Genomic DNA, 24,158 nt, shown 5'->3' with positions numbered 1-24,158 from the left:
CCCTGACCACATCTATACAAATGGCCAGATTCCAACACGGTTCACTACATGGACAATAAAAGAGTTTGTTGTACTTCCTGTATCTGCGTTTTTGTTGCATAAACTGAAACATATCCTTTATGTCTTGAGTGTAGATTGTGTACGCCTATATTATGTTAGGGTCTTGGTATAAATACTTAATGCCTATCATTAGGGTTTAGGCTGTAAATGAAAGTAAAACAATTTAAATAGCATGACAACAAAAACAAGGGAGAGAATAAAGGAGTAGGAAGAAGTATAAGCTTATTATTCCCACCACATCGCCACTGTTTAGTATAATCATCATTGTAACTTCCTATTTAAGTTCTGTCCTATCATAAATCTTTATTTGTTGTTATTATACTAAAACAACAAAAACACACACATAGTCCAAAACGTGGAGCTTGTTAATGATCTGAAGGCAGTTGGGACCACAGTCACAGAGAACACTTTCTGTAACACACTACACTGTAATGGACTGAAATCTTGCAGTGCCTGCAAGGTCTCCCTGCTCAAGAGGGCACAGTACAGGCCGTCTTAAGTTTGCCAGTGAACATCTAAATGATCCAGAGAAGATTTGGGGTCATTTCTGCTAAGGGTACAGGACAACTTAACTACAATGAAGGGTTGATGGACGGCACTGTAAAATCTGGATGAAAACCTCCTTCCCTAAGCCGGAATACTAAAGATGGGTCGTGGATGATAAAACCAAAACAAAACATACCACCAAGTCCACAAAGGAGTGGCTAAAGAAGAAGCAAATTATGATCATGCTGTTGCCTAGACAGTCTCTAGACCTCAGTCCTACAGAAAATCTGTGGAGGGAGCTGAAAAACAGCAACCAAGAACCCTAAAGGAGAGGGAACAAACCTGCTGACCAACTCCAAAAAACATCTTACTGCTGTGCTTGTCAAGAAGGGTTTGTTTTGCTTGGGATCAAATAGTCCCCTCAATGACATGAAAATCAACCTATAACTTTTATCTGTTTTTCTTGATTATAGTTTGATATTATGTCTCTCGCGATTAAAATGAAACTATCATAAAATCTAGGCACTGGTCATCTCTTTGGAAGTCAACAGGGAATGGAATAATTATTTCCCCCACTTTACACAAACATGCATACACATCCAAAATAGAATATAAAAACGCTGTATTTACCATATACACGAACGTCGTCCTCTCAGGAGAACCAAAAAACCTATTTTGGTAGGGGCGCAAGCATCCGTCGTGCACGTGGCCCCGCCTCCCGGTGGGAACATCCAATCAGATGTGAGTATTGTAATTTGACGGGAGGTCGTCAACAACTGATCGGAGAGGAGGAAAAGTGTCATTTGCTCGTGTGTTTGTTGTTTGTCGAGCGTTTTAGCGAGCAAGAGTAGTTCATGTGTTTTTAGCTCAAGGTGTATTAGTTAACGACAACCGCCCCTTACTCGCTTTTTAACTTGAATAAACAGCTATGGGCGATAAAGTTATGGAAAGCGGCTAACGTTAGCTAACTGAATGTATTTCAGTCGGTTACAATTGTCAGAAGTTGGCTAGTTTCAGGCTAGCTACTACGTAGTTAGCTACCGCTAGTGTAGTGTCAGGGAGCCTGCGGTGGGTTGTTGCCAGCGATAAAATCATTTCGGCTGTCTAGCGTCTTTGAGAGTGCAGAGGTTTGTTTCCCAATTTTTTTGTTTTGGACGGGACAAGATCTTTTGAGATATCTTACCATGGATTTGTTTGACAGTAACAGTTCAGGTAAGTAGACACGGGCAGAGGGTACAGTAAAAGAGCAAGCTAACAGCAGCAGGCCAGCTAATAACTGTCGGGACATTTGGCTGGGAGTGACATTCACCCGAGGACACATGCTGCGATTGACTTTTTAAAAACTGTATTAAAGCAGCTTTGTCTTTGCTGCGTAATTTCCTTAATTTTACTCTCAATCGATCTTGTTGATTGTTGATAGTCCTACCGTGACATGACACTTACATTTGCATACGAGTTTCATTTCCCCATAAGCATCAATCAGTGGGCTGCTTAAATATTTTAACTGAAATAAAGATAGTGAAACACATTTCTAACAGCTTAAGAACAGAGGTTGTGTTAACACAGCACCCTGTTACGTTTCAAGTTATCTGTAACAGCATAGCAGCACTGTTCGCTCGATATAAGTGTGCTTGGTTTGATAGCTGCTGTGTTTTCTCCTGACGTGGAGCGCCGATAAGTCACGCTCCCAGCCGCTCATGTTGTTTATAACCTCTGTTATGGTCCCAGGACGTGCATTGTTTTATTAGAGCAAACAAAAGAGAGGGCTGTGTACACACTATAACAGCTCAGAGGAAAGTAGCAGCAGCAGCAAAATCACTGTAGTTTGACTTCCTGTTTTTGTGTATCTTTGCGTGCATGTAAGGAGGTTTGATTGTGACTTGGTGATTTTCTGAGACCAAACTTGTATTTCGTAATCACATTTTCATCAGATAATGATGTTAAAACGTTTACATATTCTCCCTTCCTATAAACTTTAAAGAGTGAGCCATTTTGCAGTGTGTTTTCTGTGTTTTATTACTTGGGGACACACCTGCCAAACACAGGCACATATTTAGCTGTAGTTCTGTGAGTCTGCTGTTGGGTTTGTACTTGTTTTGCATAAACAGGAAAACCCCAGTTTGCCGATAGACTGCTTTAGTGTACTTACACACAGACCTGTGGGTGTTTTACATTTATCCTGCTTAATCATAACCATCACCATAACCACTTCTCTCTTCTGAGAATGTCATTTTGCTCATATGAAATATCTGTTTAACGTGTTTAGTCACTGCTATTCTTATAAACCCTTGTAGACCTTCCACTTTGCCCATTGCTTAGCTCCTAACCTATTTATAGATATTCATCATGCAGCAGTGTGGTCCAGACAGGGAGACTGTGTCGACCCACGCTGTCATATCAGAAACACTGTACTGAGCACACAAGGAGCAAAATAATTCACCTCTGACATTTCTGGTCTGCTGACTTTCTTTGGGAGTTAAAGCTCATCTTTGTTTGCTGTAGTTGTTTTTGAGTGAACACTTTAGGTGTTCAGTGTCTTTCTGTGCTTTCCACTTACAGCCATGAAATGGAAAGTGAAAACTGTTTAGGCTGTAAAACCATGAATGGACTGTGGGGCTGAAACTGCAGAGTTGCACAGTTCATCATTTTAATACTTTAGTTATTGAATTAGGAAGTTGAACATGCCTCTGATTGTTTCAGGAATTACTGTGGGGAAAGTCTGGCTTCCAGGCAGTGACTTAAAGTTTGTAAAACAAGGCCTTCTCTTGTCATAAAGCTGCATATGCAGGTTAGTTTGAGGAAATGCACGCCTTTAAAAACTGCATGTGACATGGTCTAGTGATGAGTAGTCTTTGCTTTAGCGTTTTCCTATTTGGGGACTTTTTTCACTTCTTTTCCCTGTGGAGAAGAAGTTATTCCAGGTTTGTAATGTCTGCAGTTTAGTCTTTCAACAACCTGATAAACCTGTTCTGTGTAGATAAAAGAAGCAGGAAATACTGAAGAAGGTGTTCTAACGGGAAATTGCAAAAACTCTGTGAGCACTTTATGAAACGTGGCTTTGTGTTGAAAGCGCATTCAGTGACAACATTGCTCTTTGTGCCAGATAGTCTCTTCTGCTACTCTGTAATTCTACATCTTAATTCTGTTACATCTCTCTCCTTTCAATCATTTCCCTTTTTTTTTTTAGCAGCATCTGTCTGATTTCTCTTCCTCTTTGTGCTACAGAGCGTGCCAGCCTGCCGAGGAACATGATTGAGAACAGCATGTTTGAAGAAGAGCCCGATGTTGTGGATTTAGCCAAAGACTCCACAGCCTTTCCGGTATGCCAGTATGTCAGGGTTGATAATGTGAGCGAATTGGGGCAAATAGTTGTAAGCTGCTTCTGTCTGACAATGCTATCTCTTCATCATGGTAATACTTCATATGCAGTTTTAGTTTTCAGTCACCGCAGTGATGCTGCATCATACAGCCTTATAGATAAAGTCTTTACACTTTCTCATTCTCTAATAGTCACCAAATCCTCTCTTAAAGCTCCTCGATCCTTTTGCAGCTGCAGAAAGGACAGCTACAATCATTATTAAAACACATCTTCTTTCATTACCTGTTATCTGGACTCTTCTCTTACCTGATTATTGTTTTTATCATTCATTTCTCTGCACTCAGTCTCGTCACCCCCTCTACATATGACATTTTACCCCGTGCTAACTAACTTACATGGAAAGTCTATACAATGAATAGGAATCTGTATGATTTAACCAGAGGATAATAGAACCTACTGGATATGCTCTCTCCAGACGTTTCCTGCTCTTGATCCAGATGAAGTGACATATGAACCCCGTAGTTCACGGTTACTTGTGCGAGGCCTGGGGGAAAACGACATGGATGACGATGAGGAGGACTGCGAGTCTTCAGCACGTTTGTTGGGCATGTCTTTTATGAACCGAAGCTCTGCTCACAGATCCAACTCTTCTCCTTACACCAGACAGGCACCACCAAGGTAAAGTAGGGTTCATCATATGGGATAATGTGCAGCAAGTTTACTTAAAAAATTATTTTTTCTCTGTGGCATATAGGGCTTCATAAATACTTTAGTATTATTATATGATCTGAGTATTTTTGGAAAACAAATTTTGACTTAGTGAGTCGGAAGATAAAAGTACAGCATGTACAACAACATTGGTAGTCCCTGTTTGCCCAGCAGAGTTGTTAGTACTGTTGAAAAACAAATATATATTTATGAAGAGACATGCTGTTAGGAGTCCTGTCAGAAAACTTGTGGCTACAATTCCAATTTTGTTTTAAAACTATATTATGTCATTGTGCCAAGAATGAAATGACAGCAATGACAACACAGGCTAAGATGGTCTAAGTTTGAGTTGTGCTTCCGGATCAAAAAAGTAACCATTAAATATAGCAAAGTCATAGTTAAAATAATTGTGCAGGTTAACCTCAAAGTACTGTTATTGACTACATAAGGTAAATGTTAAAAAAAGCTGTATGCAGATACCACATCCTGTCACATAATAAAAAACTTTCGCATGTGAAGGCTTCAACTTTCACCGGCAAACTGTCTCATACTGAAAGATGATCATTTTTATACTCGCTGTCTAAATGCCGGTTATGAAAGCTCGCATTAACCAAAACTTGACAATCAAGTTAGCAGAGAGATCCTCTTCATATTTAAAATGAGTTAGTGTAAGTAATGTTAATCTCGTTTTGATTTCAGGTCATGTTCACGACCCTCATCACGTACCATAGTTGTATGTGTGTTATTCCTCGTGATAGTGGCCTCAGTGACCATGGTATTCTACTTCCTACCTGGCTGCACCTTTACTAAAGTAAGGAAAATATTAATTAGTCTTCAAGAATATCAATTTCAGAGCAAAAACATTTTATTTTTCTCCATGCTCAGTCACACATTCATTGCTCACTCCAACTCTCTATCCTCTGCAGGCAGGTTGTCATAAGCCAAACAAGACCAATCCCATTGAGCCAGTCTACCCCATCTCCACAAATGGTGAATTGTTTCCATGGGCACAGCTCCGACTCCCTCAAAGCATAAAACCTCTCAGCTATGACCTCACCCTGAACCCCGACCTCGACAAAATGACCTTCACGGGCAGAACTGTTATCAGCATGTCTATACTTCACAGCACAAACCGCATTGTATTCCATGGTGCTAATCTCAACATTACCAAAGCAACCTTCAAAGTGGGTTTGAAGAGAATTTTTTGTGTTCTGATGAATAAATTTACTTTTTTTTTTTTTGTCTGCTAGTCTGTGACTAACACTTTCTCTCTTCCAGTTGGGTGATGGGCAGGCCAGTGATGTGACTGTACTGGAATACAAACCCAGACAGCAGTTAGCTGTTAATTTCTCAGAGGAGCTGAAAGCAGGCCAGTACTGTGTTTTGACAATGGAATATTCTGCCAACTTCTCAAACGCATATGATGGTTTCTACAAGAGCTTCTACATTGATAAGGATGGAAACAAAAGGTACCCCTTGCTCATTGGCTGTTTATTAGCAGGCTACTTACCACAAGCTTTTAAGGTGGCGGTAATTAAGGCATTACTTAAAAAGTTCTTATTTGTTCCAGCTGTTGTAACTAATTATAGACTGTTTTTAATCTTCCTTTTAGTTCAAAGAATCTTGAAAGACTAGTTAACTAGACTAGTTAATCAGTCAAGATTGAGAGTGCATCATAGCACTGAAACAGTATTAGTGAAGGTTATGAAACATCTTCTAATGGCCTTTGGCAATGAACTCATATCTGCGTTTGTCCTGTTAGACCTCAGTACAGTGTTTGCTACCACTGACCACAAGATTTTACTACAGATATTAGAACATACTGTTTGTATTAGATGAACTGTGCTGCAATGGTCTGAGTCATATCTGTTGGATAGATTTCCAATTAGTTAGTCGTGGAGTTCTGTGCTGGGACCAATACTTTTTACTTTATACTTGCTTCATTTAGGCAACCTTATAACAAAACACTGCATACAGTTTTATTGCTATGCAGATGATGCACAGCGTTATTTATCCATGAAGCCAGGTCATGCAAATCAACTAGTTAAATTAAAGGGATGTCATAAACACATAAAGGCCTAAATTACTTCTAAATTCAGATGTAACTGAGGTTATTGTACTCAGCCCTAAAAATCTAACAGGATATTTACTTCAGATGGCCTCATAGTGTTACCTTTAGTAACACTGTGAGTCATCTTGGAGTCATTTTGACCAGGATATGTCCTTCAGCGTGCACATCAAGCAAATATATAGGACTGCCTTCATTCATGTGGACAAGATCTTTAAAATTAGAATCATCCTGTCAGAATGATGCTGAAAAACTAGTTTATGCATTTATTACTTCTTGCTGGACTGTTGTAATGCATTGTTATCAGGCTGTCCTTAAAAGTCCACGAAAACCCTTCATTTGATTCTAAATGCTGCTGTGAGACTAGAAAGAAAGACCGTATTTCTCTTATTGGCACCAGAATTTAATTTAAAATTTTTCTCCTTATATACAAAACCTTGAATAATCAGGTCCCACCTTATCTTTAAGACCTCTTAGGACCATATCACCTCATTAGAGCACTTTGCTCTCAGATTCAAGGTTTAATTTTGGTTCCTACAGTTTTTAAAAGTAGAATCGGAGGCTTCATCGATCAGGTCCGTGTATTTTGGAACCAGCACCCAGTTTGGACTTGAAGAGACAGACGGCTTCTCCCACTCTACTTTTACGTTTTAAGATTAGGTTCAAAGCTTTCTTTTTTGATAAAGATTACAGTCAAGCCTGGGTCTAATGACCCTGACTCATACTGTACTAAGCGTAGGCTATTGGGGGCTTCCCATGATGCACTGACAAGTTCATCTTCACTCATTTCTTTTCACTCCCTGTGTGTTTATACACTACTAGTGCATTTAATCATTAGTACTTATAAAACTCCTGCCTTTTCTCTTATAGTTTTCCTTTTGACCTGTTTCTCTCTGCTGTCTACCCTTTCCCTTCACTCTCAACTGGCAGATAGTTGTCATTTCCCGAGCCTGGTTCTGCTGGAGGTTTCTTCCTGTTAAAAGGGTTTTTTTCTTTCCTACTGTTGTCACGTGTTTGCTCACACGGGGATGTCTTGTTGGAGTTTTTTTCTAATACTGTAGGGTCTTACACTTAAAATATACTTCACATTAAGGCGACTATTGTTGTGAATTGGTGCTATATAGGAACAATTGAATTGGTTCTGCCATAAGTACAGACTATGGAGTCAGCTCATCTCATCGCCACAGTCTAACAAATGAGTGCTTTAAAAATAACAAATACAGAAAGAAAATGTTTTATGGAGTTTAAACATTTCCAGCATGGTCATGTTCACCCCCTCTTTTCCCCAGGGTCCTAGCAGCAACACAGTTTGAGCCGCTGTCGGCCAGGAAAGCCTTCCCTTGTTTTGATGAACCAGCTTTCAAAGCGACATTCCTGATTAAAATCAGCAGAAAAAAAACCTACATGACTCTTTCAAACATGCCCAAGGTAATTTAAAATGAATGAGTTTTGCATTATGATACTAATGGTTGAAACATTCTACTCAGTGTTTTATAAGGCTTCATTCATATGTGGTTGAATTATTTTTATTCACTTGTTCATTTGTTATTTTTGGCAGTATCCGACTAGATTTAAATGTATGAAAACTGACACAAGGTTTGAATTACATTTGGTTACAGTAGCATGAGAGTTTAACATCCTAATAGAGGTTTGGCTTTTGAAGAAGTGATTCTTCTTTTTTTGCACAGATGCTGAATGGTGACAATTTTAAATTAATGCCAGCTGTTACATACCGGCTTGGATGTACAAAATGAAATATGCTTTCTTCTGAGGAGGCTTACATGATGGGTTTGTCCACTGTATTATAGAGTTCACAGAGTTTCGATTTTTTAAGATACTGTCAGTTGCAGTAAACTTACAATTGTGCTTTGTCACTATGTAACCACAGTTTACAAAGCATAATTATAATAATATCCTGTCCTGAAGACTTTGTAATTCTTGTAACCACTATGGCTTCTCAGGTCACGGTGGGGGTACAGTCAATACTACCAGATGGTGTGCTGCACTGCTGTATTCATCCACAATAAGTCAACAATACTGATTTATTGCAGAGGACTTCAATACATCCTTGTTTTGTGTATTTCAGGCAAAATCCACAAATCTCTCCAATGGCCTTGTGCAGGATGAGTTTGAAAAGACCAGTGTTAACATGAGCACTTACCTGGTGGCCTTCATCGTTGCTGACTTCACCCCTAACACCAAAAATGTTTCAGAAACCCAGGTAGGTCTAGCAGAGAAATATTTTTCTGTTTCAGTTCAGCCTCTGCAAATATTTTTTTTAAAATGTATTTTTCAGTGAGGCTGTGCTGTTGTTGATAAACTATATATATGTGTATACATATAAATACCTTTTATTGTTTGTGTTAGGTGTCAGTCTACTCTGTACCAGAGAAAAATGGGCACACTGAGTATGCTCTGACCATAACCTCTAAACTGCTGGAGTTTTACAATAACTTCTTTGACATTAATTACCCTCTCAAAAAACTAGGTGAGTAAACCAATGGATATTTAATTATACACACTCTGTGCTCTATCCTTGTGTAACTGTTCTCCCCCTGTCCCGTTTTTACACAACCCCATATGCTGTCTTTCTCTGGTGTCAGACTTGGTAGCTATTCCTGACTTCCTGGCAGGAGCCATGGAGAACTGGGGGCTAATCACTTTTCGGGAAACCACTTTGTTAGTGGGCAAAGAGTCTTCTCTCCTGGAAAAACAAGTGGTGGCTTCTGTCATAGCACATGAGCTTGCTCATCAGGTACTTTTGTTTGTGTTTGTATCTGTGAAAAGAAACAGTGAATATGTTCACATGTCCAATGTTTTTTTGTTTTTTTTTTTGTTTTACAGTGGTTTGGAAACCTGGTGACTATGACATGGTGGAATGACCTGTGGCTCAACGAAGGCTTTGCCACTTACATGGAGTACATGTCACTGCAGGAAGTGTCGCCCGACCTGGAAACTGTACGTTCTGCCGTGTAGCTTGCCAAATTATTTGTCATAGTTTTAAATCAGATAATGTTATGTGCTCCTACATATGCAGTATGTCCTGTTTGTTTGCAGGGTAATTTATTCCTCTCAGTGCGGTTCAGAGCCCTAGACAAAGATGCACTAAACTCCTCGCACGCTGTGTCGACAGACGTTAATACAACAGAACAAGTAGAGGAGATGTTTGACTCTGTCTCTTATGAAAAGGTAAACTCTGACTTATAAGTACATCACATGCTGTTCATTAATTCACTTAACTTTGATTTCTAGCTGTTCATTTAAGGAAATAGTGACCCTCACATGAATTCTTGATAGTTTATTGCTAGTTTATTATTCTTTGTCTTCCAGGGTGCATCCATTCTTCTAATGCTGAATGCTTCCTTCCCCGGAGATCAACAGTTCAGAAAGGGTATCATTGAATATCTCAAACAGTTCAGTGGATTAAATACAGACACTGATGACCTCTGGAACAGCCTCACACAGGTATTAGTGGTGTGTTTTTTATGTTCATGCATATGTGTGTTTTTACTGACACAGTGGCTGGTTATTTTTTCCCCTTTGTGAAGTGGGATTGTGGCAAAATGTAGCCTTGGTAAAATTTACCATAGAGCTTGACCAATACAGTATTTTTAAGACCAATACCAATATTTGTTGATTTAAAAATCAATTTTTTTTTCTTTCTGTCGCACAACACCTATTTATTTACTCATTTACACTCTCCCTAAATCTGCATGGATCAGCTGGTTGTTGTGTTAAAAGATGTGCATGACTAATTGACTAGAAGTTCAAACGTTGCTGCTAGAAATAAGAGTTGGCTATATGTAGCATTCTTATTTTTTTAAATGGAAGATATTGTCAAAGATGTTACACAACCGCTGGGCACTGTCAGACTGCAGCCTTTACAGTTGGCTGCACACACCTCTCTGTGTGTCCGTGAAAGGAAATTGTAAATGAACGAGGGAAAAGTAAAACAGATGGCTGCCAGAGTGCTGCCTGCGCTTATCTGTAGTACTTTATAGTAAAGCATGAGCAGCCGTAGGTTGGTTTTGCCAGAATAAACTGGAGTAAACTGGAGTGTAGAAGCTAGACAGGAAGAAACTGAGGCTACTGCTGCTAGTTCTGCTATGGCTAGCCAAAGGCTGTAAGTTAATCTGATATTGTGCATATTTACAACATTATACAGAATGTAAAGTGCCGCACCTTTAAGCAACATTTAAAACATGATTGTCTAATAAGAAATATGATTAATGGGTTCATATAGCCCTTAAAATACAAATGAAATATTTGTAAGAAGGTTCTGACCTTTGGGCTCGTTGAGTAAACAAAGTTTTTCTCTCTCATTTAAACGGCTAGAAAATTAGTCACCAGGATGTATCCTAGTTCCAAACACCCATGTTACCAAAAAGGAAGATGCATAGTGCCCTCTGGTGAACAAACTATGTAACACCAACACTCATAACCTGGTTAAAGAGTGTTTCTCCTGTCCCTGCTTTACTTTTTTTTTTTTTTTTACTTGTCATCTATCAACATTATACTTGCTGATATCAAACTAGTAAATAGATAATGCCTGATGGGCTCTAATCTACTGTAGCAGCAACTACAAGTGCTTTATCTGTACTACACTGTTTACGTCTTTGCATATAAGGAAAGATTTTGTTAGTGGATAGCATTGCAACTATGCAAGATACAGATGATTACATATGAGTCCTGAGTAGGCTCTTATAAGGCCTTTTGAAAATAGTCCTGTTAAATATAGATATGTTATATTACCTTGTTTTCTAACTTGGTAAATAGTCTCATAATGGAGATTATTTAGAACTTCTTTTTTTAAATAGATATTTTTATTCTGTTTACTCTTTGCTGAGGTATTGCAGTCAATCTATAATTCAAATGTAGCTAATATGCTCTACATAGAATGTTCCCTTGCTTGTTCTCTTGCTTATTCCCTTTTGATGGCAGAGCACAAGACAGATGCAAAGACTATATAATTGTGACAAGAGTGTTTCAACCTAATGACCTCAGTTAAAGTTGATGCTTTCATTTGCTTAGTCATCTTATTGTCTGCCACAATGCTAACAACTTGATCAACAAGTCTCTCATAGTTTAGAGTTTATCTTTGATCTGTTCATCAAAGAGATCTTTTTGGATAGATTCTGTGAGTAGTGTACACTTTGTTGCCATTTGGATACTAGAAATTGTAATTGTTTGCACAAATTTTGAGAATATAGCTGCAAAATATGAGTCCCGTTCTACACTAATTCTCATGTGTGGAGAAAAAATGAAAGCGTGACATTTGGCTGCACACACAGATCAAATATTCCCCTTCCTATCCTCAGACCGATAAGTCCACGCACCACATGAATGTATCGCAGATGATGACATCGTGGACATCACAGAAAGGCTTCCCACTGGTCACTGTGAACCTCATGGGAAACCAGGTGACACTCGCACAGGAGCACTTCTTGCTCACATCTGACAATACCACGCATACGTCAAGGTGGGTTACACATTACCACACAGACAGACAGACACACATAAATCATAAGGACACCACCGTGCTAACTGTAGTGTGCACTCTGTTTAGCTTGTGGCATATTCCAGTGACGTACGTGAACGACAGCTGTAGTTTGGCCCCTGAGTGCAGACAGGTTTTCACTCTGAAAAATAAATCAGGTAAAAGACTAAAATAGAAACCTATTCTAATTGTCCTTGGCTGAGCTGCTCTCGAATGAAAAGTTTTAAGTGTATTCATGTGTTTATTTGTTTTGTTTTGGGGTTTGTTTGTTTTTTTTGTATTTTCAGACACATTTAAGCTGTCAAAAAATGTAACTTGGCTGAAGTTGAACTACAAAAATACAGGCTTCTACATAGTGGACTACGGAAAGGATGGCTGGTCTGCTCTTGCTCAAGCTTTGTTCTCAAATGTCGGCGTTCTTACACACGAGGACCGTGCTTCACTTATACATAACATCTTTGCTCTCTCCAGGTATCAAAGTCTTTTAATTGCATTTAGTGATGAAAGTCTTTTTTAAATTTCTTCTGCTTCATTTTGATGCTCTGCTGTTCCTCGTTTGTCCCGTGTCGTCACTAGATTGGGACGTGTGTCCTTCCTGCAGGTCATAAATCTACTGAAATATGTCTCAGCGGACACTGATACTTCTCCTGTGACAGAGGCCCTTTTACAGCTCAATAATATCTACCGACAGCTTGAAAAAAGACAGGAGTCTAATCTTGCATCCCGCATGAAGGTATTGAACTCACACCCAAGAAATTAGATTTTCAGTAAAGACAGAATTTTTAAAGTTTTGCTTCTGACTCCAAAACAATGGATTTTAAATCAAACTGCCAAGATGTGATTGAAGTGCAGACTTGAATCTTTAATTCAGGGGGTTTAATAAAAAACTTTACATTAGCTGTATCTGGGGTAGTTTTCAATACCTGGCTAAAAGTCCTTTGCAGTCCTGCCTGAAGTCTAGGACTCACAGGTATCCCCAGTTGGTGTGTTTTCTCCCTTAAGATGTTCTGCTAAGCCTTTACTGCAGCCACCTTCAGCCGCTGCTTATTTGTGGGTCTCTCTGTCTTCTTTTTCAGTTTGACTGAAAAGTTGCTCTATTTGATTGAGATCAGGTGAATGTCTTGGCCATTGAAGAATGCCTCGTTTTTCTTGGACTGATTTTGCAATGTACTTTGGTTTGTCATCCATTTATACTGTTAAGAGTTTTCTGATCAGTTTTGCCGCATTTCTCTGGATCTGAGCAGAGAGTATAGCCCTGTACACTTTACAATTCCTCCTGCTTCTTCTAGCAGCAGTGACTTCAACAGTAAACACGATTGACACAATTGTTACATTTCACAAAACGGCCAGTATGACGTTCTTTAATTTCACTATTAATCTACATCTTTTAACATTACTTCTTTTTTTTTTTCTTTTTTTTTTACGTCATATTACGTGATAAAACTTTAATTTGCTAAAAAAAAATCTGACTTTGATTTGACACTTAACACATAACGTATCTTTGATAAGGTCAGAGCAAGTCTTTTTCCTAGTTCATCTGCGTTTTGGCTTTATCATGCTAATGAATGTGTTTTGTTTTGGGGTTTGTTTTGTTTGTTTGTTTTTTGACAGAATTTTATTATGAGCAAATTTCGTAATCTGACGGCCAAACAAACATGGGAAGAAGAAGAGAATGTGTCCAAACAGGAGCTGCGCTCTGCTCTGCTGGAGATGGCCTGTAATCTGAATGATGAAAACTGCACCCAGCAGGCCACGTCCCTGTTCAAAAAGTACATGGAGTCAAATGGTACCCTCAGGTACGTCCAGAGCACAACAAACATTTCATTGTCTTACTCTGCTTCGTTTCAAGCTGGTAACACGGTGAACAGTATTAGTCAAACATCATTTTAGAAATAGAGATTGACAGACCACGTGACTTTTGCGCATTGTATTGTGGGTAGGAGTGGCAACAAAATCAAAACACTGCATCAAGAGCTAGTATTTCCAGCATCATTAATTCTGCGGTTTTAATCCCTACTTGCATTTTATTTGCCCCCAAAACTGTTGTGTACAAAACGACGGTGAGTGTATGCACTCACAAAATGTTTAAAAACTTCAGATCCCTACAACAAGCCCAGGTCCAGTTTACTTTGGTGATTTGGACTATTCCATTTCACAGCTGTTGTTACATTTTTTTCTTTATCTCCTGGCCAACGCAATCTATTTGTCATTTCAGGTTGTAGTATTACACAACATTTTCAGATCTAATAGAAATAAAATAAGAATTCATTCAATTCAATGTCTCTATTTATAACTGGCATTATTGTTTCATTCTATTATAGAATCTTACAGGAAAGACGCAACATTGTATTCCATCATGCTTTATTAGCTGCTTCGGTGAAAAACAAATCAACAATGCCAAAAAACCATATTAAAACAACATATTGGAAAACAGTTATTCATCACTTGATTGCTTCAATACAACACTTGGGCACATATATGTGGGACTTTTCATGGCTGTTTTGAGCTCTCTCTCTCTTAACCGATCAAATCCCGCTGTGGTAGCAGCTTTAAAATCAGTATGACCCAGGTTGATAGAGGGTGCCCAGTCTGTATTCCAGCATTTTGTAGGCTGGTTTTCCTACAAAACACAACAAACATTGGCCCGCAAAGCCACAGTGAACAAAGCAGCATAGCGTAACGAATTCATTTCAAATCAATATAAGACTTATTTGTAACCTACATCAACAATCATGTTAAACAGAAGACTTACCCTTATGGAAATGCTTGGAGCAGACTAACATGTGAACTGGAGTGTTCTGGGACATTATATTTGGTCTTCGAATGGCTGCAATCCAGGTCATCCGTCGGCTCTTTGTTACTTCGGAAACATGGCTTAAACAATTTCTCTTCCACAACGTAATCCGATAACAACTGATCTCTTTACCGGTCGGCTTCCCGTGGCTGGTATGCGACCGGCTATTGCAGTTAATAATACAACAGCATCTTGCCATTCTTTCTGTTTCTTTTTATCACTGTGTGACTGTTTTCATGTGAAAGCCTGCATGTGCTAGTACCGCTTGCCACTCGTACCCATAATCCTTTGCGGTTTTACGCCACATTTTCAATCTCTATGGAAGGTGATGGGACCTAATGGAATCAGAAAATTAGAATTGAGTAGCAAAAGTAAAAGTCTGTTTCTTTTGTATTTATTGTCATAGGATTCCTGGTGATCTGCAGCAGACTGTATTTACAGTGGCTGGCCGGTCTGATGAAACCTGGGACGCTCTTTTCAACATATATGTACATGCCACGTACGATTCAGAGAAGCGGAAAATGCTAAAGGGCCTAGCATCCACTCAGAACCCACAACGTTTAGTACAGTAAGTTTTTTTTTGTTTGTTTTTGCATTTGTTAATTATGCGCTGTTTTAACAAAGTCCGTTTCCCCGCCCATTAATTTCATCTGCAACTCAAAGTCCTGCGATGCCATTAAAATGACTTCACTTGATTCCACCAGAGCAAAAGTTTGACATACTCAAGGTCTCACAGTTACTCACCTTGTCAGTGCTGTAGTTATATTACTGTAGTTTACATGTAAAAATTGTTACTGACCCTGCGAAGTATTTATAGTTTGCTTATGCCAGAAACAAAAAACAATCTTGATGTTTACTGACTCAGCAGGTGGAAAACTGTTATTAAATTACTTCAAACTTGTTCTGCGTTTGGGGCATCATTATACTGTAATGTATAATGGTGCCCCACACATCTAAACAAACTGATCTTCAATAAGTTGATTAGACTGCATTTTGGGGATGCTAGATTATGTTAGAATGTAGCTGATGTCTTTTTCAGTAAGTCCATCCATTTATTTCCATCCATGCGGGTGTGAATAAACAGCAGCCTACGCAGAGAAGCACAGACCTTGCTCCACCAGCTCTTCTGGTGTAAACTCAGTTGCTCCCAGATGTAATCTCTCCAGCATGTCCTTGGTCTGCCCCAGGGGCTCTTACTGGTAGAACAGGCACAAAACATCTCATCCAAAAGGGGCCCAGAAGGGATCCTAGTCACCTCTGCTGGGATCTTTCAAAACAGAGGAGTAGCAGCTCTACACTGAGTCCTGTCTCCATGGAAGAGCCCAGACAGCCTTCAAAGAAAGATCATTTCTGCTGCTTGCATCGGTCTTATTCTTTTGGTCACTACTCAGAGCTTGTGATCATAAGTGAGAGCAGGGACATAGATCATAGATTGATGTGACTGGTGAATCGCAACATCTGCTAGACACTGCCCTGTCTCTCTGTACATCTGCATTTATTTATCATGGATATTTAACAAGTCGTGAAAATGTTGTTATTAAAAGGTTGAGATTTGTATATTAGAAGTTATTTGTTTTAAAACCTGTTAATATAATAGTTATAAACCTTTGAGATGTACGGCAGTGGTGTCAAACGTGTGTCAAACACCAAAGGGTCCAATTCGACCCACTGGATGGCTTTACAGTAAAGTCATTAACTCCCCTGAATTTTCAATAGGATGTATTGTTAAGCCTTTTGTGATAATACCAGCATTAGTATACAGGAGTGAAAGTATAAAAAATGTTTCTAGATTTCAACAAGAAGTCAGCAAATGAAGATTTTGTGCATTTTCACATTGATCTGGGAATTGTAATGACCACAGACTTCCCAGTTATTTTGAAGTAATGCTATGTTCTGTTTTCTGGCACATTTTTAAGGGAGAGCGGCAAAGAGCATTACACTTTGGTTTATGGCTTCAGTTTTTTAAAATTCTCCTCTATCTCAACTTAAAGCTTTCAAAATGTACTTCTTTATACTAAAGATTGTTTGATCCCCACGCTGTGTAGTTACAATCAGGGTCCTTTTGACATGTTTGGTTTCTTTCTAGGATTCTGTCGTTTGGTCTGAGGGGAAGTCTCATTCAGACTCAGGAGTTGCCTTTGGTTATCAGCACTATGTGTCAGAGCTTTGCTGGTTGTTTGTTTGCCTGGGACTTCATACAAGAGAACTGGGACCGCCTCATAGAGAAGTAAGTTAGTCTCAGAGTTTCCCTTTGTATAGCATTTTGAGATAATTTCACCTGAAAATTCAACGATTTTGTCTTTTGGGCTGCAGGTTCCCTATTGGCTCCTTTGCCATCCAGGCAATCATCAAATCTGTTACCTCCCAGTCCTCCACACAGGCACAACTTAATAAAGTATGTCCTTAAGTCATTTCTTATGAGAATGCATTTGTTTGACTCTCAGTGTACTTGTTTCGTGAGCTGAGCTTGTGTGTTTTGATGTCTTATAGGTGCAGGCTTTCTTCTCTGGTCTGAAGGAGCGTGGCTCTCAGATGAGGAGCGTGCAGGAAGCTTTGGAAACCATAAAGCTGAATCAGCGCTGGATGGACAGGAACCTGCCTACACTCCGAAAATGGCTGTAACACAGATGCTCCAACAAGTCTCCACCCCAGTAACAAGCAACTGGGCTGTTTCTTTGAGACAACAACAGTATTTGCACTATCTTAGGACTGTGTCCTTTACCTCCCCTCATCCAGACCAGAGCGCTAATCAGTGGTTGTGCTCTAGCTGGTTGGACAGGTTGTTTTAATTTTTGAGATTGGTCCTGTAAGTTGTACATGATAGCTCAGGGTGGATCTGATTGTGTGTGTGTGATTGTGACAGGGGGTCGTCAGATGCAATACACACTCCTCATGTTTTATGCTGTTGACCAAACCTCTTCCGCAGTTCTCATCTAAACCTCACGCCTGAGCAGACAATCATGCTTTCACCCACACTCCTTTGGCCCAACCACCTCTCAGGCACCTTTCATCGTGAGCTGTAAAACGGCCACTTTAAAATAAACTCAATAGTATGATTAATGTCAATATTACTGTGTATGTGAAGATGCAGCTGTCAGGGATTTCTCAGCAATGATGAATTTAAATTAATGTTACTTGATAGATAGGATTATCCTTAGAGTTAAAGTAACCACGTGTCTTTTTGTTGGAAGAATATCTACCTGTCAGCCTGTACTAATTATTCATGCGATCCCAAGTGTTTGCTATACTAGTCATGGTTGGGCTACAAGATTTGTTCGTTGATGAGTAGATGCCAGTGTGTTGGTATTGAATGAATGTACTGACAAAAATATCCCACTGTGTACTGTAGATGATGTACAAAAAATAGTGCAGGTTTAAAATGATAGCCATTGTGTCTTAGGTGAGAGCAGGCAGTGCACACTGGAGCTAAACATTCATTTCTTCCTTCCTTTCTATCTCTCCCCCAAACTTTAATCCCAGCCAAGCTTTAATCAACAATTTTTTTTAATTTTTTTTTTTCTTTTTAAATTTGGATCACTTTCCTGCAATGAAGTCACTTTACAGACTCACTCTTTGGCTTTTTCCGCTTGTAAAGTTGTAATTATAGTGTAGATATGCTCAACCCCAAAGCCTTTTCCCTTGCCGTTTTGGATGTACCATTTTAAACATCTGAACTTTAAACATTTTAATAATTAGCTTTCTCGTGTGTGTGTGTGTGTGTGTGTGTGTGTGTGTGTGTGTGTGTGTGAGAGAGACTGTACACATCTACCTGATCAGGAGTCTTGGTTAAAGTGTTTTACTGCATCTCTTGATTTGAGACAACACCTGGAGGTCATTTGCTCATGAATGTTGTGTTTTAAGGGCTAATGTGCATATTTAAGTATCCAAAGTATACAGAAGAACAATCCATGTTGATAGTTTGCTCAGTAAGCTGTTACTTGTCAGCCAAAAATAGGAATGTTTAAAGTTGGTCCAGTGTTAACCACCTCTGTATGTTCACTATTTATTGTCTTGAGATAGCTCCTCCAGTTTTGCAACAAGATGTTATTTAAGTACAGCTGTACCCTCAGCCAAAGCGGTACTTATTCACTCTATTGCTTGCCATGATTGGCAGGTGAAATGTGATCATCATTACATTCAGGAGGCCTGCATCTCTTTTTTGGTGGTCATAATATTGTTTGTTCCATTGATGTGTAAAAAAAAAAAAAAAAAAACCAATGTCCAAAACAGTAGTACAGACTGTTGTTACAAAGGCATCTGTGCACAGTTGCTGGTAATGGTGGCCTTTTTTTTATTTCGGAGAATGCAACTATTCCTGTGAACAGGTGAGAACGATGGTGTACGGCACTGTGAAGAACTGAGATGGTACCGATTTGGTTACACTTTACCAGTAAAGTTTCCCCCTTTATTTATTCCATTATATCTATAATGACTTTACAGAAATATTTTGGAATCCTTGCATTTTTATCCTCCTGATGATTTTGGCTCATTTTCCTTAGAAAGGCCTTACTATCTTGTTACATTAGCCGGAGAGTTTGATTTTCATGTCTCATTTTCTGTCAGAGTCCTGGCAATCATAGTATGTGATGATAGGGCTACTGTAGAGGACCACATGTGCAGTAAAGCCAGTCAGACTGTCTTTGTTTTTGTTGCACATTAATGAAATGCTGTAGATGCTTTTATCATTTTGTTGCTCTTCATTTGAATAAAAATATAAATAATAAAGGTTTTTTTTTTCTTCCTCCAAAAGGTTTGTATAGTTTATATACTGCTTAAAAACGTTTAAGAAACACTTTGAAAACACATCAGATCTCAGTGGTTAAAAAGAAAAGCATGCTGGATATCTATGCAGATATGGACCGGGTAATGTGTTAGTAATAAAAGGATACCAAATCATTACATAAAGTCAAACAACCAAAACCAAATGATACTCAGAAGTTTTTATGACAATCAAAGGATTTCATCCTGAAACCTAATGGCAGACAGGGTGCTGGTGCCTAGCCTGCAGAGGTCTGTGCATCCTTCTGTGAATACGCCTCTTCAGACCATCACTGACAGCCGTAGTGAATTTAATTAAAGTAACTCTATGAAATAAGCTTGCACCATTGAGTCTTACGTACATGGCTTAGGTAAAAGAGAATCTCTCAGTTTAGGGTTATGTAGGGACAGATCCGAATAGAATATAAAATCGCACTAAAGCTCGCTCAGTATTAAGAAAAGTATAAGATCTGTTTACAGTCAAACTTAAAGTCTGCCCGGCGACCAGGAAGGGTTTGTGGATGAGCAGAACATTGATCTAATTGGTTTCTGAGTCAGTGCATGTTCTCTGATGTGCAGACGAATGGCAGTATGAAAACAGCAGGCACTAGAGCAGCCTGGAAACCTGGAAGCTTTAAACAACCGGAAGTCATCAATGATACTTCTCCGCTGCACCACCAGAGGCCATCATAGCTCTGCTGTAAATGTTTCTACCTGCCCTAATTCATGCTCTTACAGTCCGAGATTGATTGATACTGATACTGACTATGTTTGGATGTATTCATGTAAAACCCAGATGCCCGATCCTTACAGTGGGAAGGTAAAACAGGACTGTTTGGTTGTTTGGCTCCATATATAAAATAACTGGCATAAATCCAGCCATTCAAACTTCAGTTGTCATTTTTATTTTAAATCAAGCATTCTTCGAGAACTTGGTGTACCTTGCATATCGATATACTGTGTGATACCGATTGAACTGAATAGGTCCCAAACTCGCAAATTATAGGTATGTTTTTGATTTTAGGGTAGTATAAAGAACACGTGAAATGCGGGTTTGACAGTGTACCCAGTTTGATAGGATTGAGGTTAATCAGGTCACATGACTGTAAAATCTGCATACCTACAGTGCTTGTGTTGAAGCTACTAGTGTTCCAGTTTGTTCTCTATACAGCAGTACTCATACCACAAATGAAAAGAAGCTTAAGTGTTTTAAACAAAACAGCTATCACTGCAAAGTTTTAGATTTGAAGTATTTCTGTGTTATACAGTCATGGTTAAAAATAAAATGCAGCTTCTGTCATTTTTGTGGTTTTATATATCAGAACATAATGAAAAATGATCCATCCATTACCAGGTCTAACAGTTAGACAAATGCAACTTCAGGTGAACACATGTCACACACTGTGTCATTATTTCCATCCATCCAACAAGCCCAAAGACACAAAAACTAAGTGCACCCAGTTGTTTAGTGGCTTGTAAAACCATTTTTGGCAGCGATTACATGTAGTAATTGTTTTCTGTATGACTTTGTCAGTGTCTCACATTATTGTGCAGGATTTTTGGCCCACTCTTCTACACAACGTTGCTTCATTCATTGAGGTTTGCGAGCTTTGACTGGCTCATGGTGTTGTTGGAATTGAGCTGTCAGACACATGACCAAACATTTGACTCTAGAATATTTTTGTATACTGAGGAGTTTATGGTCAACTGCAAAGTGCCTAGATCCTGAGGCTGGAGAATAAGCCCAAATCATCATTCCTCCACCACCGTGCTGATATTTAGTATGAGGTTTTTGTGCTGACACGCTGTGTTTGGGTTCACCAACATTTCTGCGGTGCATGTAGGAAAAACCTCTCCAAGTTGGTCACCTCTATAGGAGGGAAATTGTTCCAGAAGTCTCGTTGTTTTTTTCTTATGCAACTCTGTGAACCTAGGTCATGCTGTCATGTCCTTTTTTAGACAAAAGAAGCTTTGTCATGGCAACCCTTTTAAACAAGTCAGACTCGTTCAGTCTTTTTCTAATTGCACAGTCATGAACTTTAACATTTAACATACTAAGTAAGGCCTGTAGAATGTGAGATGTAGTTGCTCTGAGCATTGTAAGGCCTGACGCTAGGGTGAATTTGCTGGAACACCACTGCTGGGAAGGCTGCAAATTGTCTTGAATGTTTTTCACTTGTGAAAAATCTTTCTTTTATATATATATATATATATATATATATATATATATATATATATATATATATATATATATATATATATGGAAATGGCCTTGTAACCCTCCCCAGATTGATGGGCAGCAACAATTGTTTCACTAAGTTCACTTCTGATCTCTTTCTGGGCGTTGTGTTAACACACATCTGAAAAAGCTTTTATAGAGGCAGTTGATACGCTCAACCTAGATGCTTTTTACCCTCCCGATGTCTATGGAAGCACTGAGGTTGCACTTATTTGTTTCACACACTGCTTTTGCATTTTGGCTTATTAAATTATGTAAAAATTTAAGACCCAGGTGGGCCAGGTGACTTTTTTTTTTGTTGATGTTTTGATACATAAAGTGCAATCAAAGCATCTCATTCTGTTTACTCAACATATGCACAGATGCAGACCAAAGATGACTATCAGGTCACATGACCACATATGTTTCATTTATTTAAAAGGTTATCTGATCTTTCAAAAGCACAGCAACCTTGTGACCAATGACGCCCAACTGAGGACAAGGAGAGGCTGATGCAGTCACCGGATCAGCGTTACACAAGTTCAATCAGCACTTCGAAACATTACATAACTCACGAGAAAACATTAGATAAACTCTGATCTCTTGTATGATCTATGAATGCGGAAATGTGAGTGACGTGTGCAACACAACGAACTGATCAGAAGTCTATCAAGCAGACACGTTCAAACTATTGCTAATTATCCAAACTTCTGTTCTTTAATACCTGCATCTATTTGTTTTTCTTCTCAGTTGCTCTTTTCTGAAGAATTTGTGACTGCTACTGTTTTTATGTTTAACAAGTGAGCCTTATCCTCTCACAAATATCTCTTTATTGTCATTGTATATGTACAATGAATTTGTGAGTGTTCCACAGCAACTGTGCAGGAATAAAATATAAATAGTAATACAGAAGGAATAAATAGCAAACCACAGGAATATATACAAAATTATATGTATATGTACAAAACAATAGGAATATACACAAAACAAGGGGAATATACACAAAACAATAGAAAAGGCACACATTAAAAGGAAAGGGTTGCGAAGTGCTTGGAATTAGTGCGAAGAAATGACTTGATCTGAATGGACACATGCAGGTGGTGCAGGTGCTGCTGTGCCTTCTTTACCAGGGCCATGGTGTTGCCATGATGCCATGAGGAGTTCTTTCATTTTGCGGACGTTTAGCTTCAGGCCATTTTCTGAGCACCAGCAGGACAAATTCTCTACCTCCACCTTGTATGCTGTCTCATCTCCATCAGAGATGGGCCCAACTACGATGGTGTCATCGGCATACTTGAAGGTGGTGTTGGTTGGTTGGATTGGTGTACAGTCATATGTGTGCAGGGCAAACTGCAGGGGGCTGAGAATGCAGCCCTGTGAGGATCCAGTGCTGAGTGACAGTTGGTGAGGAAATCAAAGCAGCAGAGATGCTGAAAGTTGCTGAAAGCTTTTGAGAATGTAAAATGTCATCAACCGGGGATGCAGGTGCTGCAGGTCCTCATTCAGTGAGACAATGGCAAAGACTCGTCATCTAATGTGGGTGTTTGTCTAAACTGCCATTTTTGGTGTCAGATCACTGCTGAATAATGGCGATATGTTGTTTTTCATGAAGAACTGTACATGTGAAGCTTTATGTTGGTATCTGGGGACTTTCATTGACAATTATGTAACTATGCCGCTCTTCATATCAGTCTAAATTGATGTGTTTCTAAATGGCAAATTAGCACATTTAATAAGGTAGAGTAACAGAGACAAAACTATTTTAGATTTCACTCAGTCACTAGGTAGAGCTTGCTAGTACTGGATTGAACCCCATTTTCAGATTCAGATAACTTTATTAATCCCAAAGAAAGGCAATTTGCTTGGAGGTTACCTGCACAACTTACTCACACAATCTAGAGTCCTTAGACACCAAGCAATAACTACTGTAGCATGTCAAGGCAAAGCTCAACAAACAATAATGTTTAAAAAAGAATAAAAATTAACAATACAATAATTAAATAGAATAACAAAAACTAAAATTGAACAAAGAAGGTGTTATAGCCGAGGGAATGAAGGAGTTTTAGCATTTCTTTGTTCTACACTAGAGTACAAGGAAGCAGTGATCTGAGAGCAGCTTCCTGAACTCAGATGACACACATGGTCAGGATGCAATAATAATGTGTTTTTATGAGAAGGTGTTAGCAGATGCTGTGGGAGGTTTTACCCTGAACAGGCAGATGAAATAAAATGTTAAAAGCCTTTCAATAA

The 24,158-nt window shown here is 39.0% G+C and overlaps 1 protein-coding gene across 1 annotated transcript; it reads left to right on the top strand.

Moving 5' to 3' along the window:
- Positions 1 to 1,348: 1,348 nt before the first annotated feature.
- lnpep (leucyl/cystinyl aminopeptidase) lies at positions 1,349 to 19,603 on the top strand. The gene is made up of 22 exons (XM_085367274.1): positions 1,349 to 1,758; positions 3,772 to 3,866; positions 4,341 to 4,543; positions 5,273 to 5,384; positions 5,500 to 5,757; positions 5,852 to 6,042; positions 7,931 to 8,069; positions 8,728 to 8,862; positions 9,009 to 9,129; positions 9,245 to 9,396; positions 9,486 to 9,599; positions 9,699 to 9,830; positions 9,972 to 10,106; positions 11,960 to 12,120; positions 12,208 to 12,296; positions 12,426 to 12,609; positions 12,715 to 12,871; positions 13,750 to 13,934; positions 15,339 to 15,500; positions 17,019 to 17,159; positions 17,246 to 17,327; positions 17,423 to 19,603. The coding sequence occupies exons 1-22, from the start codon at positions 1,731 to 1,733 to the stop codon at positions 17,552 to 17,554; spliced, it is 3,108 nt and encodes a 1,035-aa protein (XP_085223400.1). The 5' UTR covers positions 1,349 to 1,730; the 3' UTR covers positions 17,555 to 19,603.
- The last annotated feature ends 4,555 nt before the right edge of the window (positions 19,604 to 24,158 follow it).

This window comes from Diplotaxodon limnothrissa, linkage group LG12 (genome assembly GCF_057381915.1).
Source record: "Diplotaxodon limnothrissa isolate DT_005_m linkage group LG12, D_limnothrissa_male_GT1.1, whole genome shotgun sequence".
Taxonomy (NCBI): domain Eukaryota; kingdom Metazoa; phylum Chordata; class Actinopteri; order Cichliformes; family Cichlidae; genus Diplotaxodon; species Diplotaxodon limnothrissa.
The sequence above is the reverse complement of the archived record's forward strand: the minus strand, read 5'-3'. Positions and strand labels throughout refer to the sequence as shown.